The sequence below is a fragment of the Ochotona curzoniae genome, unplaced genomic scaffold, assembly GCF_017591425.1.
Source record: "Ochotona curzoniae isolate NIBS_2020 unplaced genomic scaffold, NIBS_Ocur_1.0 patch423, whole genome shotgun sequence".
Classification (NCBI taxonomy): domain Eukaryota; kingdom Metazoa; phylum Chordata; class Mammalia; order Lagomorpha; family Ochotonidae; genus Ochotona; species Ochotona curzoniae.
The window spans coordinates 175910-192704 of NW_024466999.1; the positions used below are offsets into that span (position 1 = coordinate 175910).

The 16795-nt window shown below is 61.1% G+C and overlaps 2 protein-coding genes across 4 annotated transcripts; one reads left to right on the top strand and one right to left on the bottom strand.

Annotated features, from left to right (window-relative positions):
• Positions 1 to 237: 237 nt before the first annotated feature.
• LOC121167705 (adrenocortical dysplasia protein homolog) lies at positions 238 to 3335 on the top strand. 2 transcript variants are annotated; one of them, XM_040997267.1, is made up of 13 exons: positions 238 to 390; positions 470 to 606; positions 706 to 799; positions 892 to 968; positions 1097 to 1141; positions 1257 to 1291; positions 1401 to 1552; positions 1649 to 1745; positions 1848 to 1919; positions 2026 to 2369; positions 2484 to 2575; positions 2652 to 2724; positions 3168 to 3335. In XM_040997267.1, the coding sequence occupies exons 1-13, from the start codon at positions 292 to 294 to the stop codon at positions 3252 to 3254; spliced, it is 1404 nt and encodes a 467-aa protein (XP_040853201.1). In that variant the 5' UTR covers positions 238 to 291; the 3' UTR covers positions 3255 to 3335. The 2 variants fall into 2 exon arrangements, with proteins under 2 accessions (XP_040853201.1, XP_040853202.1); XM_040997268.1 differs by lacking the exon at positions 3168 to 3335 and having other exon boundaries at positions 2652 to 2805.
• On the bottom strand, positions 2646 to 15414 carry LOC121167704 (capping protein, Arp2/3 and myosin-I linker protein 2). 2 transcript variants are annotated; one of them, XM_040997265.1, is made up of 39 exons: positions 15274 to 15414; positions 14930 to 15021; positions 14774 to 14824; positions 14599 to 14661; positions 14368 to 14492; positions 14187 to 14278; positions 13938 to 14008; positions 13735 to 13808; positions 13534 to 13609; positions 13357 to 13445; positions 13171 to 13265; positions 13008 to 13094; positions 12801 to 12913; positions 12636 to 12713; positions 12465 to 12541; positions 12266 to 12370; positions 12100 to 12169; positions 11863 to 11944; positions 11675 to 11771; positions 11522 to 11579; positions 11229 to 11401; positions 10924 to 11086; positions 10738 to 10839; positions 8309 to 8437; positions 8105 to 8218; positions 7816 to 7976; positions 7650 to 7737; positions 7314 to 7454; positions 7146 to 7212; positions 6470 to 6705; positions 5629 to 5729; positions 5173 to 5542; positions 4981 to 5103; positions 4106 to 4142; positions 3892 to 3963; positions 3550 to 3771; positions 3319 to 3399; positions 3014 to 3091; positions 2646 to 2932 (listed from the first exon to the last, which is right to left on the bottom strand). In XM_040997265.1, the coding sequence occupies exons 1-39, from the start codon at positions 15311 to 15313 to the stop codon at positions 2817 to 2819; spliced, it is 4209 nt and encodes a 1402-aa protein (XP_040853199.1). In that variant the 5' UTR covers positions 15314 to 15414; the 3' UTR covers positions 2646 to 2816. The 2 variants fall into 2 exon arrangements, with proteins under 2 accessions (XP_040853199.1, XP_040853200.1); XM_040997266.1 differs by lacking the exon at positions 3319 to 3399.
• Between the last annotated feature and the right edge of the window lie 1381 nt (positions 15415 to 16795).

Genomic DNA, 16795 nt, shown 5'->3' on the forward strand with positions numbered 1-16795 from the left:
CCCCCGCGCTCCTTTCCCATCTGGTCCCTCCCTTCCCGGCCCCCACGGAAGTTTTGACGAGCAGCCCCAACGCCAGGCCGCTCCGAGGAACGTCCCCGTTAAGAACAAGCGGGCCAGCCCCCCTCAGACGTCCGAGCTGGCGAGCGGGGCCCTCGTGCGCACGCGCGGGGGCGGGGCCACGGCCTCAGGACCCGCCCAGCCACACGCGCTTCCTCTTCCGCCGGGAGGCGGGGCCGCGGCGCCCGCGGGAAGCGCAGATCGGTGCCTGCCGGGCCGGCCGTGTTCACGGGGATGGCCGGTGGTGGTGCCTTGGTCCTGAAGCCGTGGATTCGAGAGCTGATCCTGGGGGCAGAGTTTCTCTCGAGTCCGCGGGCCGGGCAGCTGCTCAAGGTGAGCCATAACTCGGGGAGGCCTGGCGGGCGAAGCGGGAGCTCGGGACGGTTGGTTTGATGCCGGTGGGCGCCGTTAGGTATTGCAAGACGCCGAGACCCCGGGCCCATCCCGTGCTCCCAACGCGTCCTACTCGGAGGCCATGCTGCTCGTGTCCGACGGGACCCACAGTGTCCGGTGCCTGGTGACGCGGGAGGCCCTGGACGCCTCGGACTGGTGAGCGACAGCCCAATTTGGGGAGCGCGCGAGATAAAGAGCCCCAGGTGGGTGGGTGGGTCCCGGCGGGCCGGGCCATGACAGTCACGCTCGCGATAGGGAAGAGAAGGAGTTCGGGTTCCTTGGAACCGAGGGCCGACTGCTGCTACTCCAGGACTGCCAAGTCTGTGTCCAGGTGTCTGAAGGCACCGCGGTGAGTCTGAAGGCCTGCTCGGGGTGGGCATAGAGGGTCTGGGCCGGGCTCTCCACAACGCCTGAGGTCCAGCCCAAAACTCCTTCTTGCAGCCCTCGGAGTTCTACCTCCAGGTGAATCGCTTTAGCCTCCTGCCCTTGGAGCAGCCCCGGGCCCCAGTGATTGATTGGTAGGTAACGCCTCCACCCTGCACCTGCCAGCACAGCTCTACCGCCCACCTTCTGGGCTCTTCTAGGTGGGAGGGTTCGGGCCTCTGGAGCAATTGGCTGCCTTTCACCTTCCTTTTTCTCTTTCCAGTAACCAGGACTCTGCTGTGCAGAGAAAGCTCTGTGACTGCCTCGCGTGAGTCTGGGGCTCAGGTCAGGGCTGAAGGGGTTCTGTTTAGGGGACGGCAGACACGAATGGATGGGGACTGAGGATGGGCCGGGCCCTGAGGCCATCCATTCTGTTCTTCTAGGGACCACCTCTCAGAGTCCACTCCCTCGAGCACAGGTGCGAACATGGGTTGAGCCATTATCCCACGGGATCCTTTCCCCAGCCCTCACCCCTTTCTGCCCACCTTCCCTTCTCTGAGTTTCTGCCCAACCTGCCATGCCCCAAGGCCTGACCCTGACCCAGCTGCTGGAGGAGGTGCAAGAGGACCAGGAGCATCGGGTGGGTTTGGTTCGCCTGGCTGAGAGCTGCCTGGTGTTGGCAGACCCCTGCCCAACTCCGCCTCTGAGCCACTGGGCCGCTGCCCGCTGCGGGGCCACGGTCAGTCTTGGGGGCGGGGGAAGAGGGCCCCGTGGAGGCAGAATCAGGGTGGTGGGGGATTGAGTTAGGGCCAGACTGAGAATTCACCACCCACAGGAAGGAGTTGTGTACAGTGTCCCCAGCCATCTGCTGCACATCTCTGAGAATGACCTGCAAATGCTAAAACTTTTGGGCCTGGGTCAGAGGCCACAAGGTAAGAAGGACTGGAGAGAAGTCAGCAAGGGGGATCTGGTGATTGGGGAAGGAACTGGAACTCAGAGCCCCCAGAGCTGCTAAGCTTCCCTTGTATCCCCAGACCCTGAGCTGCCCCCATCAGAGCCGGCTCCACTGGACACATCTCCAAGCCTGCTCTCCTGTGCTGCCCCAGGTGAGGCTTGCTGGGCTGCACCTGCTCCCTGTCAGACTCCTGCTGGAAGTGGGAGAGGATGCACGGTGAGCAGGGCGGAGCCTACGGTCAGTTCCCCCTTTGCCAGGGACACCTGTGTTACCTGGCCCTACGCTGCTGTCCCAGGAAATTGAGGCCGGCCCCAGCCTTCAGCCTGCTATGTCAACTCCAGACTCAGCACAGGGCATCAGCTGCCAACTTTCGCCAGCCCCCTGCTCGGCCCTCTCTAACTATACACCCAGCCCGATCCCCTTGAATTCTATTCCCAGTCTCTCACCCCTTAGCCGTGGCCCCCACCTACATCAGGCCCATGCAACCAAGGCCCGGAAACCTAGCCTGGAGTTTAAGGAGTTAGGTTTGTCCTGCAAAAACCAGCAGCCTTCTCTCAGGGCTGAAGCCAGCACAGGTACCCAGGAGGTCCATCCTGCGTGGGTGAGTACAATGCATCACAGCCAAAGGGGCAAATGGGGTAGGGGTGGAGGCTGTGGCGGTAGACCAGGTAGGGGATACCTGATGGACCCTCTGCAGACACTGTGCCCCTTGTAGGACCCACCAACAAAGCATCGTGATGGTTCCAGCTTCCAGTATAAGTACCAGCTGCCCTGTACCTCCCTCTGCACCCAGCTCCAGGCAATCAGGTAAGTCCTGCACCTGCCTCTCTCCTCCAGGGCGGCCATCCAAGGCCACCTGACCCACAGTCCACTCTCCTTCCAGGCTCCCCCCGCAGCTCATAGCCTGGGCTTTGCATCTTGTCATGGAGTCGCACACGGAGTCAGAGCTAACCCAGGTGTGACGGGGGCTTCCGGGCACACAAAGTGCTACACTGTGCTTCCATCGAGTTTTTTAATAAAATAATCTCATGCGGCAAGAGAGGAGGGGTCAGAGGGTGGGGCCGCCGCCTCTTTGGTCTGTGGCTGGGGAGGGGGGACTTGGCTCAGGGCTGGGGGAAGGCTCCGGGGATGGTGGGGGCCGAGGCTCCGTTCCGAGACTGGGTCCTGAAGGAGAAAAGGGAGAGAAGTGGGGTCAGGGCTGCCCAAGGCAGTCAGCACTCGTGTCTCACCCCGGCCCCCTCTCACCTAGGCTTGGGGATGGGGGTGCCTCCAGCTTCGGCCTGCGCTTGAGGACAGGAGAGCGCTGCAGCCGCAGGGGCCGGTCTGAGGGGCCACAGGAAGGCTCGCTTGCTGGCCGTGCCCATCCCTTCTCCCCACCTCTGCCCCACATGTTCCTTAGGAGGTACAGCCAGGACAAGCCCACCCAGCTCTTGTCCCCAGCCTCCCAGCTCCCTGGAGCCCACGCTCTGCTGGTGAGGCCTTCTAGAAGCAGAGGCACCCAGCACCTTCCCTCTCCCGTGTTCCACCCTGCACGGAGGCATCTCCCTCACCAGCAGGGGCCTGGAGCTGGTCCTCATGCACAGACACTGCTCGCCGCCCTGGCGACAGAGGCCGCGGTCTCAGCTGGCCATCTGGGGGAGGCCACAGGGTCAGAGTGTGTGCTCAGCAGGCCCCCCACCCTGCCCTGGGCTTTGGCCTTCCCCCCTTCTTTCAGGGTGCCCAGCAAGGCCTCCTGCAGTGCCTGACCCAAGATTAGAATGGAGGCTAGAGTGTCTGCTGACCTTCATTCCTGGGGCCCAGACAGGGGTCCTCTGGGAGGCCTAGGCTGTCAGGAGAGGGGCTGGCTCTGCGGGGGCTTAGGCTGGGGCAGGGGGATGGGGGTCCTGGGCCATCCTGTTGGCCCCAGCCGCGGCCCCTGAGCTCTGCGTTCAGCTGCTGCCCCAGTGTCTTCCAGGAGGCGGCCTCAGGCCCCTGGCCCCCTGGGCTGGGTCTGCACGAGGGGTCTGCCAGGAGAAAAGTGTGAGCGAGTGCCTGGGTGAGGCTTCAGAGCAGAGTGAGCAGGGTCTGATGCCCACCACACTCCCGCCTGTCCCCATATCACCTCCACAGTGGACCTCGCTCACCTGCAGACACCGAGTGGGTGCGGGACTTGATGGAGATGGGAGGGGCTTCTGTGGAACTGTCCATTATGTCACCTGCAAGGCAGGGCTGGGCGCTCAGGGGACAAAGAAAAACCTGCCCTTTCCTACCCCTCCCCCAGGCCAGCTAGCACCTTGGGGACTTGGAGGATAACCTCCTCCCCATGAAAACAGGGTCCTACTGCAGCTCTCCCCTTACCGTCTGAGCCAGCCTTCTTGATCTCGCCATCTTTGCTCTGTAGGAGGGAGATAGAGGAGTCAGACCCCAGCCCAGCTCCCCTTTATGCCAGCCTTGGCCTTTTGTTCCCTCTTGTCCTTTAGAAGACAGAACTCCCATCAACTGGTTCACTTGCAGACATTGTACTGGTTGGAGACAGGACATCAAGCCAGCCAGGTCCCTTGCTGCCTCCCGGGGTGTGCAACAGCTGGAAGCTGTTCCTGGACCCAAAGCCAGCATTGTGCTATAGAATGGGGTTGTCCTACAGTACCAAATGCTTTCCCCACTCTTGTTCTCAGTCCAGCCCCAGGATGGCCACCATGGGGTGAAGTGAGAGCATGGCAGAGAGTTCCCGGTGCAGAGGTGGGGAGTTGGCTGCACACAGCAGTCGCATGCACAGATGACATGATCTCCACCTCAGGATCCACCTCCCGCACTATCACATTTGTGAATCTGAGCCAAGTCTTACTCTGTATGTTTCTTCCTGAAAATTATTAAACTCTAGTTCTTAACAGTGATCATGGTAGGGGCTCAAGGGGCGGGGAGGGCGGAGGCAGCACTGGGCAGAATTGAACAGCACAGGGCTGAGGCCTGCCCCCGCTTCTGAAACACTCCAAGGAAGCCCCTGAGGGCCTGCTCTTTGAGGCACAGGTGACCTGCTCTTGGGTTGCATCTGCAGAGAAGGAATTTCCTAGGTACAAGGAGATCCCTGTGGCCTGGTCAGACCCACCCTAAGCAGGACAAAAATCTGACGAGTAGCAAGAGGAAGGGGCAAAGTAGGTTAATGAGGCCTGCTATTTCCTAGTTGCCTCCACCTGGTTTTAGTCACCCAAACTGCCCAGTGTCCCCCAGCTCACCTGCTTCCTCTTGCCTTCTGCACCCCCGCTGCTACGGCTCACACCAATCCTCTGTAACATCACTTGCACACGCTGTTCAAAGGAAGGGGCCAGCTCTGTTTCCCCCCGCTCCAGGGGCCGCCTCTGGGGACAGAGATGCCTGTATCACACACAGTCCAGCAAAATCCCTGTTCCCCACATACCAGGCCTCACCTTGTCAGGCCTGGCACTCAGTGCAGCCTCCTCCTCTTCCTCCTCAGCAGGCAGTAGGATCATGGAGTAGGCCTTGCTATCCCTTGTGTATCGGGGCCTGCTTCTGCGGGCAGGGTCAGGGCTACTGGTACCCCCCTCAGCCCCAGCAGGCTCCTCCCCACGGCCAGGACGGGCTGGTGGCCGGAGCAAGTCCCCAAGTGTGGTCTTTCGGAGACGAGGGGCTGCCCCAGGGCTGGTCTCTGGATCAGGCCGTGGACCCCTCGTTGAGCGAGGCTTCTTGAAGGCAAAAAGGGTGCCCAGCTTCTTTCTCAGTGTTCGGGGAACAGGAGTAGTTCCCCCCTCTGCGGCCAGGTCCTCCCCAGGGGCCCAGCTGTAGGAACAAGCAGCAGTGAGTGGAGAGCCCTCGGCCTGGGCCATCCCTGTCCCGCCTGACCCCAGCAGCTTCCCCTTGCTCACAGACGCTCCTGCTGGATCAGCCTCTTGGAGAAGAACTCCTCTACACCTTCATCCACGCGGGCGCTGAGCCCATTCCCTTCCTGCGGCAGGGCTGGGGGCACCTGGGCGACACCACAGGATCAGCCTGAGCCCAGCTGGCTTCTCCCCACCCCCACCTGTCCAGCAGCATGCCCCAGCCCCACCAGCTGTCCAGCTCCTGGGTGAGCAGACACACCTTGGCCCCCATCTCTTCCGGTCCCAGGGTGCACTCTGTGCCTTGCACCATCCGGTCACCAGCAGGCTTGCACCCACGCACCCCTGGGTCACACTGCCACTTGCCACTTCCCCTGTTCCAAACAGTTCCCTGCAGTACCCCCGCCCCCACCCCACCCGGTCTGCTGCCGCCTCAACGACGCCAGCTGCTGCGTCAGACCCTCTGGGGGGCCTCAAGCCAGCTCCTCCCTCCCTCGGTCTTGGGCCGGTGCCCACTGCCCTTCCCAGTACCCAGCCCACGCACATCCCTCCACACAGACACCCCCAGTCATGCAGCAGATACAGTAGTGCACCCCCCAACTGCCCAACATCTTTCAGAGGGAGGATGAAACGGACACCCTTGACCGCACATCCACCGCAGGCAGGGTGGACATCAACATTCAACATCCAGGGTCCTGCATGGGCACGGCCTGGGGTGAGGGGTGGCCGGGAAGAAACCAGGACGCAAACGTGGCCATGAACACACAACCAAGAGAACCTAGGCTCCTTACATCCTACCTCCCTGTCTGCCAGCACTTGCGAGGAGCGACAAGGCCACCCACGACCCCCCTGATTCCGCTGGAGTTGTGGGGGGGCAGAGAGCGCTCACCTGGGGGCCCCCCGGTGGCGGACGGTGGTGGTGCTGCCGGCGAGGCCGCGGCCGGGCCCGGGTCGGATGGCGCAGGGGCTGCCCGGAGGGTGGCAGGTCCATGCGAGGAAGTGGACCAGCTGAGGGGCCGGGGGCCGCGGGGCTCGGAGAGCCGCGCGCGGACGACCCCGCCTGCGGCTCTGCATCTTCCCCTGGAGCCGCCAGCTCGGGCTCTGGCTTCGCTTCCTCAGCAGCACCTGAGGGGAGAGCACCAGAGCAGCACTGAGCGCCGAACCCGAGGAGGTGGTAGCAGAGGCGCTAGGGCGGCGGGGACCCGCCCAGGGCGTGGGGAGGGGCCCGGCTGCGCCGCCCCCCCCGCTGCTGTCCGTGGTGCTGAGCGCGTTCCCGAGCAGCGCGCCGCCGCCAAGCATGCGCATCCTGGAGGAGGGGGTTAGACGGGGGTGGAGGCAGCGACTTGAGCTTGGTGACCTGGCTCTGGTCTGGCCAGGTCCCCTCCCATGCTGACCACAGCAGACCTCAGCTTTGCAGGCGGCATGAGGGGCCTGGCCCTGCCCAGCCTTTTGTCAGGAAGCACCAGGGAGAGGGCTGAATGAATGTGCCTGGCACCTCTGTCCCCAGATCAAAAGGTGCTTCAGTCTACCTGGGCAGACTCCCTTCCCTCAAGACCCCGCCTCACCCCGAGTGGTGGGAAGCAGGTGAAGGCAGTGGCTGGGATCCGGCCATTTCCGTAGGGTACTGGCATCCTGGGGGGAGGAGGGTGTGTGAAACTCAGCAAGGATTCAGGGAGCATAGCCCAGGAAGAGGGGCTCCTCCTCCCACACTCCAGAGGAAGGAGGGCACTCACCTCTTCCTCCACCTCCTCATCATTATCAGGGAAGAAAAGATCATTCAACTCCCTGGGCCCAAAGGGGCTGGGCACATCTCCATCCAGTGCCGGCAGGGCAGGGGCCATGACCACTGGGGCAGTCTGAGCCAGACTCTCCATCTGCAGGATCCAGCAGTCCAGGGATGGAGCAGATGGGGCTTCAGCCACACGATCCCATCATGCTAAGCCCCCAACCTCCTGAAATAGCCCTGGTATACATGACCCGAGAAGACCTTGCAAGGTAGACGTCCAGGCCACCCTGCGTGTGTGCATGTGTGTGCGTGTGCAGGCAGAGGTGTGCCCAGTACCCCTCACCAGCCGATCCCGGGCAGCACTCAGACCCGCCACAGCCTGAGCCACAATGCTCTCTGCCAAGGTCCTCGTGACAGACAGCCGCATGTCCCTGAGAACAGGAGAGGGTGGGGATTAGAAGGCTGGCCCTGCCCTGCCCCAGGCACCCCACCTGACCCACCCAGCTTACCTGAGCCTGGTGAAGGCGTCCTGCAGCAGCTGCTCCGGGAGCAGCTCCGGGAGGCCCCGGGACCCCACCAGGATGCCCTCGAGCTGCTCCTTCCAGCCAGGTGCCTGCAGCATCTGCAGGCAGAGGCTCCTCGTTGTGTCCAACGTGGCCTGTGTGAAGTCCTGGGCACAAAGGTGACAGTGCACCCAGACCGCTAGGTTTGAGGGTCCAGCCTTCCCCAATCCCCTTCCTCCCCAAACATGGACTTAGCAGGCCACAGCTGGGGTCTGGCACAGGAGCCGCGGCTCACCTGGACGTCCTGGCGGCAGACCTCTCCCACCTGTCCCAGCAGGCCCTGCAGCTTCTGCCGGAGCTGCCAAGGATGGCTGGGGGAGCTCCCAGCCTCATAGAGAATGGGCAGGATCTGGGACCAAGAAGGAAGTGAGAACTGCAAGTGGATGCCCAGCCAGGGAGGGGCAGACCCTCAAGAAGGGGGGAGCAGGTGGGCACTCACACTCAGAGAGAAGTTGGCATTCTGCACAGCATCCTCTGCCTGGCGCACAGCAGCTTCTGCCTGGGGCCCAGCCCCGCAGCCCAGCAGCTCCACATGCTCCTGTACTGACTGGCACAGCTCATTCACCTCCTGTGGGGATAGGAGGAAGTCAGGCCCAGCCAAGCCTCCTCCCAGACTCTCCCCCAGCGTCTCTCCAATGGCCAGTCAGTCACAAGAGACCCCTAATCTTTTCAAAGATGAATAGCAGCATCTTTCCTGTCCCTCCCAAATAGCCAGGAGAGACTGTGTGCGCTCGTGAGAGACAGAGTAACAGGAGCCAGAGTTAGATGAGGACAAGAGAGGTGACAGGATTTTGGGGGGGGGGCATCTAGAGTATGAATGAGGAGGATGGTGACTTGACTGTGGGCATGAGTCTGGGCTGGCTGCAATAGGACCACAGGTTTCTGGAACAAGATGTAATCGCCAGAAGGTGTGCAGAGCGCTAAGCTCCTATACCATGTCTGCATCAAGGTGCCAGGCCTTCAGGATGGGGCTGGGGGCTCAACAGGCCAATCTTCCACCTGGAAGCCCCAGCATCCCATACGGGTATCAGTTTGTGCCCCGGCTGCTCCACTTCCCATCCAGCTCCCTGCTTGTGGCCTGGGAAAGCAATGAAGGAGAGCCCAAATCCTACATCCATGTGGGAGACCCGGAAGAAATTCCTGGTTTTAGATTAGTTCAGCTTTCAGCTCGCTTCAGCAGCACATATACTAGATTAGTTCAGCTTTCATCTTGTGGCCATTTGAGGAGTGAATGAGCACATGGAAGATCTGTCCTTCTCTCTATAAAATATACTCTTCTAATAAAAATAAATCTTTAAAAACAACAACAAAAGGCCTAGCACAGAATCCTAGTGGCTAAAGTCCTTGCCTTGCATGTAGCAGGATCCCATATGGGCGTTGGGTTGTGTCTTGGTTGCTCCACCTCCCTTCCAGCTCTCTGCCTGTGGCCTGGGAAAGAAGTGGAGGACGGCCCAAAAGCCTTGGGACCCTGCATCCGTGTGGGAGACCTGGAGGAGGTTCCTGGATCCTGGCTTCGGATTGGCACAGCACCAGCCGTTGCGCTCATTTGGGGAGTGAATCAGCAGATGGAAGATCTTCCTCTCTGTCTCTCCTCCTCTCTGTATGTCTGACTTTGTAATAAAAATAAATCTTTAAAAAAAGTTTTTTTTTTTATTTATTAAAAAGACAGATATCCAGAGAGGAGGAGGAACAGAGATGAAGATCTTTTATCCACTGATTTCACTCAACAAGTGGCTGCAATGGCCAGAGCTGAGCCAATCCGAAGCCAGGAGCCAGGAGCTTCTTCTGGGTTTCCCACACAGGTGCAGGGTCCCAAGGCTTTGGGCCATCCTCAACTGTTTTCCCAGGTCAAAATCAGGGAGCTGGATGGGAAGCAAGACCATCAGGATACAAACTGGTGCCCTTATGGGATCCCAGTACATACAAGGCCACAAGGTTACTGTGCTGGGCCCCAGAATAGCTCTTTCTATCTTTTCTCTGTGTAAATCTGACTTTCCAATAAAAATAAATCTTTAAACAACAAAAGATGCTTGGCCTTAGGAACAACTCCATGGAGCAACAGGCTAAGCTGCCACCTGCAGCACCAGCATCTCATATGGGTGCCCGTTAAGATTCTGGCTGCTCCATTTTCCATCCAGCTCCCTGCTAATGCTTCTAGAAAAATAGCACAGGATGGCCCATGTTCTTGGGCCCATGGACCCACATGGGAAACACGGAGGAAACTCCTGACTCCTGGCTTTGGTCTGGTCAAGCTTCATTTGGTGTAGCCATTTGGGGAGTGAACTAGCAGACGGAAGATTGCTTCCTCTCTCTGTAAATCTGGCTTTCAAATACATAAAATAAGTAAAAAAAAAAAAAAAAAAAAAAAAAAAGTGGGCTCTGCAGGGCCAGTATTGTGCCTCAGCAGGTGAAACCACAGCTCACAGCACCAGCACCACATTCTGAGCGTGGAGCCCCAGCTGCATCACATTCCCATCCCATTCCCTGCTCATCTTACCACCTGAGAAAGCCGTGACAAACAGCGGAGGACTTGGAGAGAGAACCAGAGGATGCAGATAGGAGAGTGGAGAGGAAGCAACATCTTAAATAAAGAAAGACAGTTGGAGGGAGATAAAGGTGGAGAAAGGGCTGCTGGGTTTGAAGGTACAAAGGTCAGTGTGAGCGGGCCAGGGGTCCTGTGAAGCCAAGGAAAGTCAGGGAAACTGTAAGACACGCTTAAAGGAACCCAGCTCCTACCCCGGGTGCCGTTTCAGGAGCGGCTGGCTGTCTCCATTCCCAGTAGTGGGACTTGCTTGGCCCGCCCCTGCCCCGGAGGCTCCCGGGCGCTCCCTATCCCCTACCTCCCAGGGTTGGGGAGGAAACCAGGACCTGCTCCGAGGGCAGGGAGACCAGAGTCGGCGGCTGACGACGGGACGCGCGGTCGGAAGAGCCGGGGTCCGCGCGGTTGTTCCTCAGAAGGCAGGCTTGTATCTGCAGGCGAGGGCTCGTGAGACAAGCGAGGGCAGGTGGACCTAGGCGCGGCCGAGAGCGAGGGTCGGGGAATCGGCAGCCCACCTGGTGGACCGCACGGGCCGTCAGTTCCGGGCGGCTGCGCTGCGCCTGGGCCACGTCGCTCAGCGGCAGAGGCATGTCCTTCAGGCTGTGGTTCTGCTCCAGGGCCTGCGCCACGTCCAGCAGGCCCAGAGCAGACGTGTGGTTCCGGTCCCAGACCACCGACCTGGGTCGGGCAAGACTTCGGTCCCGAGCCGAACCCCGCAAGGCCCCAGCTGCCCACCGGCCTGGCCCGCCAGCTGTCCCATCATGGCAAGCTCCTCCCACACCACGCCCCTCCCCGTCGGCCCCACCCTGGCCCCGCCCACCGGAGTCTGGTGTTGACCCGCAGCGCCTTGGCCAGCATCTTGGCCCCCACGTCTCCCATGGCGTTGCCACTGATATCCAGCGCCGTCAGGTTAGGGTTGGTGCCCAGGGCCCGGAGTAGGACGCTGGCGCCCAGCTTCAGGCGCGACTCAGCCACGGACAGGGACTGCAGAGGCTGAGATTCAGAGAAAGCCCCTGATGGATGGGGTCAGGGAGGAGGACAGGTCCCCGGGTAAGAGAGGCCAAGGGGCTGTGCTGTCCAGCCCCAAACACACACAAGGGCCCGGGAACTTACACAGTCGTCGTCCTGTACGAGCTGGACAATCCGGTGCAGGACATCATCCAGGGTCTCCCTGTGGGTGGGCGGGGCCGCGTTTGGAGCAGGGTGGGGCGCACAGGGAGGAAGGGCGCTGGTTGGGAAGTTGGGAGGCCGGGCAGTGGGGCTCACTTGCAGCGGACGTTGAAGTTCCTTCCGAGCGCCACGTGTCTCAGGGAACGACTTCTCCCGATGGCTAGCACCAGCGTCACCATGTCTGAGCCGAAACCTGGGTCACGGAGAACCGGGATCACGCACGAGGCGAGGCTCTGGTGTGGCCTGGATGATGCGAGGAAGAAAGGGTCCCTAGTGGGTCTCACCATTATCCGCCAGATCCAAGGAGCTCACGGCGCCTGCGTCGCACACCAAGTCTTGTATCACCTGGGCTCCCGCGGAGCGCAGCTGCAAGTGGAAGGTGGGGGCACACTCAGAACCCCCAGCCCTCCCATGTTGGGGTGGCGGGGATGGAAGGAGCAGGCGCTCCAAGGCCCGGTTCACCTGATCTCCCAGCCCAAAGGCCACCGACAAGCTCACAGCTCTGCTCGGAGCTGCCTCACCTCGCAAGCACTCAAGTCCAGGTGCAAGTCGTGGAGGTGAGTGTTGAGCGCAAGGCCATCCCAAAGCGCCCTGGGAGGGGATGTCATAGGGGGCGTCAGGAGCTGGCTGAGGAGGCCAGGGGTAGGGGGGTGGGGAGGCTGTGGGTGCGACAGGGGCGACCCTGACCTGAGCGCGTCTGGCGGCAGCTTGCAGCCGGCCAAGCGCAGGTCCTGCAGCGTCCCCGCGCGGCTGAGGAAGAGCTGCAGCGCGGCCGGAGCGGCCCGGGCCTTCCTGAGGTAGCGAGCAATGGGAGAGGTGGACATTGGGGCTCATGGACGAGCCCCACAGTTTCCCTGCTCCCCATTCCTCACCCTGCCTCTCTTACGAGCGGGAGAAGACGTTCCTGGAGGCGTCCAGGTGAGATAGGTGGGAGCAGCAGCCTCGGGCCAGAGCAGCGAAGAGCTGTGGCAAGGAAGGAGAGGAGGTTGGCCGCCATGACCCAACCTGGGGCGGCCCGAGCCTGACCCGCCCCGCGCCGAGCCACGCGCCCCCTCACAGTGTCCAGGGCCAAGTCAGTCCCTGCGAGATTGAGGAAGACCAGAACATTGGGACGGCTCAAGAAAGCGTAGAGGCCCTGGTGGGAGGATGGCAAGAGGGGGTGTCACTAGGAATGCTTACCTAGCACACCCCCCAGCCTGGAAGTCTGAACACAGCCACTCACCCCACTGTCCTCGGACGCCCCCAGCGCCCCAGGGTTCCCAGACAGGTCGAGGTGGGTCAGAGCAGAGTCGAAGGCGGTATTTGCGGCCAGCGCCCGGCCCAGAGTTCTCATTCCTGGTAGTGGTGGTCGTGGCAGGGGAACCCGGCTGAGCAAGGAGGCCCAAGGCCAAGCCACCTGCCGCCCCTTCCCCGCCTCCGCCAGGCCCACCTCTCGGAGTCATCCCTGTCTGTGCCAGGCTGAGTCTCCGCAGGGCTCCCTGCCGGTGCTCCAGGTGTCTGCTGAGCGCAGCTATGCCTGAGGGGTTCTCCACCATGAGGCTTCCTACCTCCAGCCCCCAGCCCCAGGGTTGCCCAGGTGTGGCCGGCCATACCTCTATCATCCAACAGGTTCCCTGCCAGGCTGAGCTTGCGAAGCCCAGATTTGCCATGTCCTGCCAGTGCCTGGGCCAGCCGTCGGACAAAATCTCTGGGGTGACCAGAAACACAGCTATGAGATAGGGATCTGCATGCCCAGGCCTCCTCTGGCCACAGACTCCCATTTCCTGGCTCAGCCTCACCCTTTCAAGCCACAGCTCTCCAGTACCAGCTCCTCCAGATGGGACGACTGACTCATCATATGCAGAATCTGCTCTGAGACCTCAAGGCTCTGGCGGACCACAGGGTGGGGGGCAGCTCAGAGAACGTGGGACCCTCTCCCTGATACCCATGGTCTCTCCCCGCCACTCCCCTCTCACCAGCTTCATGTCCACACAGGACAGGCACTGGAACCACAGGTTGTAGGACAGGGCAGCCACACTTAAGGCCAGGTCCCTAGGTGGGGAAGACTGAATGGGTGGAGCTCTGCGCCTGCCCCCCTCCCTTATGGCCAATCCCAGGCCCAGCTGAGGCCCAGGAAGGCACACACTGGAACCTCCCACCTCTCGCAGGCCACTCACCGACTGCCAAGGTGGGTAAAGTCTCCCAGGCGGAAATGGCGGCAGCCCTGTTGGTGATAGATGGTGTCCACGTCCTGGATGGAGCAAAGTGTAGACCAGGGGCTCAGAGCTCATAAGGGGCCGGGAAGGGTGTGGTCAGTGCATGAGGGTGACCAGATGTCCATCTCGAGAGCACTCCACCCTACCCAGGGCCCTGCTCTTACCCACTGAATCTCCTCTCGGAAGGGGAAACCATTGTAGTCACACAGAGCCTCGTAAGTCTCCAAGAAGCCTCCTGGGGGTGTGGGGTGGGTGCCAGGGGTATGGCAGAGGGGAGCAAAGAGACTACATATCAGAGGCAGGAAGAGGACCAAGGGGAACCCAGGCTCGGCTTGGGCGCCCCACAGCCCCAGGGTTTGGGAGCTACCAGTTGCAGGGGTAGCAAGGAGAGGCTTTGGCTCTGCCCGACTCACCACAGGGGCCGCCCTGGGCAGTGGGCTCCACAGGGCTGTTCCTCTCCAGTCGTGCCAGCATGGAGGGAGGAGTGGGCTTCCGGAACAGCTTCCTAAGGAAGGCAGAAAGGAGAAGGAAGCAAGGGTCTCCCCTCCATGTGAGGGGAGCCCCTAGCCGCCCCTTCAGGCTACCAGGCCTCACCCCAGGGTAGAGCGAGGGAACACCTTCTTGATGGCTGTGGCTACATGCTGTGCCAGCTCTTCCAGGGCAGCCACCCCAGGCAGCTCCAAGACCAGCTCGGGCAGAGACTCCAGCTCAAAGATGACCTGGGAAGGGAGGGAGGAGGGCTGGGCTGGCTGTGTTAGGCCTGGGCTCCAGGGATGGGGAGGCAGAACAGGCTGCAGGCCCTGGGAGCAGGGGACCACATCTCACCTGTGGGGGTGTCTCCTGTAATGCCATGGCCTGGACCTCCAGGTAGCTGAATGTACAGTCCACCTGGGAAGGCGCTGGGGTCAGCTGGAGCCAAGTCTCATCCCTAGGTATCTGCCCAGGAGTTGCCACCGCCCTGGATGGTGGGGGCAGAGGGTGACCCAGCCCTGAGACTCACCCTCAGCGGGAGGGAGGTGTGCAGCAGGTAGGCCCTCCACCGCAGCAGCACCTGGGATGGGGGAGGGAGGAGACAGTGGCACTCTGGGCTGGGCACAAGGCTCTGCCTTGCTGGATCCCTGTGGTTCTCCTGGCCTTGGCCCCTTCCCCACCATACCAAGACATGGCTTCGCTCAGCACCCTGGCTGGGTAACCAGGCTTTCAGCAGCAGCTCTGCCTCCTTGGGCCACAGGAACCTTGTGATTTCACCTGTGGAAGGCAATTGCTTGGGTTTTAATGGGGCCTACTCGTGCCCACGATGTGTAGCAGCCTGGGCGCCTGGGCTCAGCTCTGGGTCGGCCAGGAAGGAAGGGTGATCCAGGGCGTGGTGGTGCGCCAGAGGAGCAGAGAGAACCTCCGGCGATACCTTCTGGGCGCTGGGTGTGGGGTGGGAGGGGTGTCTGGTTTAGGGGCCCGCTCTACTTCCTCCCCGCCAGGTGGAAGGGAAGGACTAGCGCTTACCTCGCAGCTCACAGGATATACCGTCGGGGGTCTGGGCCATGGGGCCGGTCAAGGCCGGCCCAGGGGGCCCAACCAGCTCTGGCGGGAAACCGTAGCGGGCGGGCGCGCACACAGGAAGCCTGGGGCCCAGTCCCGTACAGCAGCCACCTGCTCCTCCTGCAGCGGAAGGTACGTGCCGCTTCCTGGCAGGCCGCCCCCGGCCCGGCTCCTCCCCACCCCGGAGCCTCGCCTGAGGACAGGGTGTGAGTGTATCCGGGTGGTGGGCAAGCGAATTCTAGCTGTTCGGTCCGTTATGCGGGAGCACCTTCGCCAGGGTACACCAGCGATGTGGGGGACTGGTGCAGCATACAGGGTCGCGTGCTTTTAGCGGTCCTAGTCCCCAACTTCCACACCCCCGTGCCGCAGTGCCCGCTGCAAACACCAGGGGGCGCTGCCCGTCAGGGCATCCCTGTGGTCCACCCCGTGCCAGCCCCTCCCAAGCCCAGCCTGGGGAGGAGGGCCAACCAGTCACTCCCCATATCTGAAAATATTCAGATCTGGGGTCCGTGATCCTTTAAGGGTCCAAGTAAGTTTTGGAGTGGCGGGGCAACAAACGCCTGATGAGCCCAAAACCCTTCCCTGGCAGAGGGATCCTTAGCTTCATTGGGTTGGGGCTGGGTCAGGGCCAGAAGGTAGGGGGGCCACGAAGGACCTTTCAGGGATGGGCCTAGTGTGCTAAGACTTGAACCCCAAAGACTCCAGGTTAGGGTGACTTATGAGCAAAGGGAAGACATTACTGCGAAGTTTAGGGGGTGGGAGAACCTGCCCGCCCGACAGAAACAGCAGTCTCTTCCAGGCAATCAAATTAAACTCCACTTAGGAAATGCAGCTGGGCCCAAGAGGACATGACCACACCTCCTCACATACAGGTAATGGTCCCTTGGAGCCCATCCTGCATCCTGTCCCCCTCTGCATCCTGGTTCACTTACACAATAGGCACAGATATGACAACTACGGGCTCACGGAGTGGGATAGAATGCTGTTGACAGAGGGAAGCAAGGGCCTGGCTGGGGCTCAGCAAGATAGCCTAGTGGCTAAATTCTTGCCTTGTATCTACAGGAGCCCATATGGGTGCTGGTTCATGTCCCCGGCTGCTCCACTTCCCATCCAGTTCCCTGCTTGTGGCCTGGGAAAGCAGTTGAGGGCAGGCCCACAGCTTTGGGACCCTGCAGCTGCATGGGAGACCCAGGGGAAGCTCCTGGCTTCAGCTCAGTTCAGCTCTTGCTGTTGCAGCCGGTTAAGGAGTGAACTAGAGGATGGAAGATCTGTCTTTCCTCCCTGTAAATCTGACTTAATGATTAAAAAAAAAAAAAAAAAAAAAGGCCGGCTGTCTGCCAGATGGAACCTTCTGGAGTTCCAAAGAACTGTCACAAACTTGAGGGTGACACTTCAGTACATCTCATACTTAGAATGACTGAGTGTCCTAGAAGCCAGAATTTTCTCACCCAACCTCTTTTTAGCCTCTCTGGTCTTGCAGTTTCTC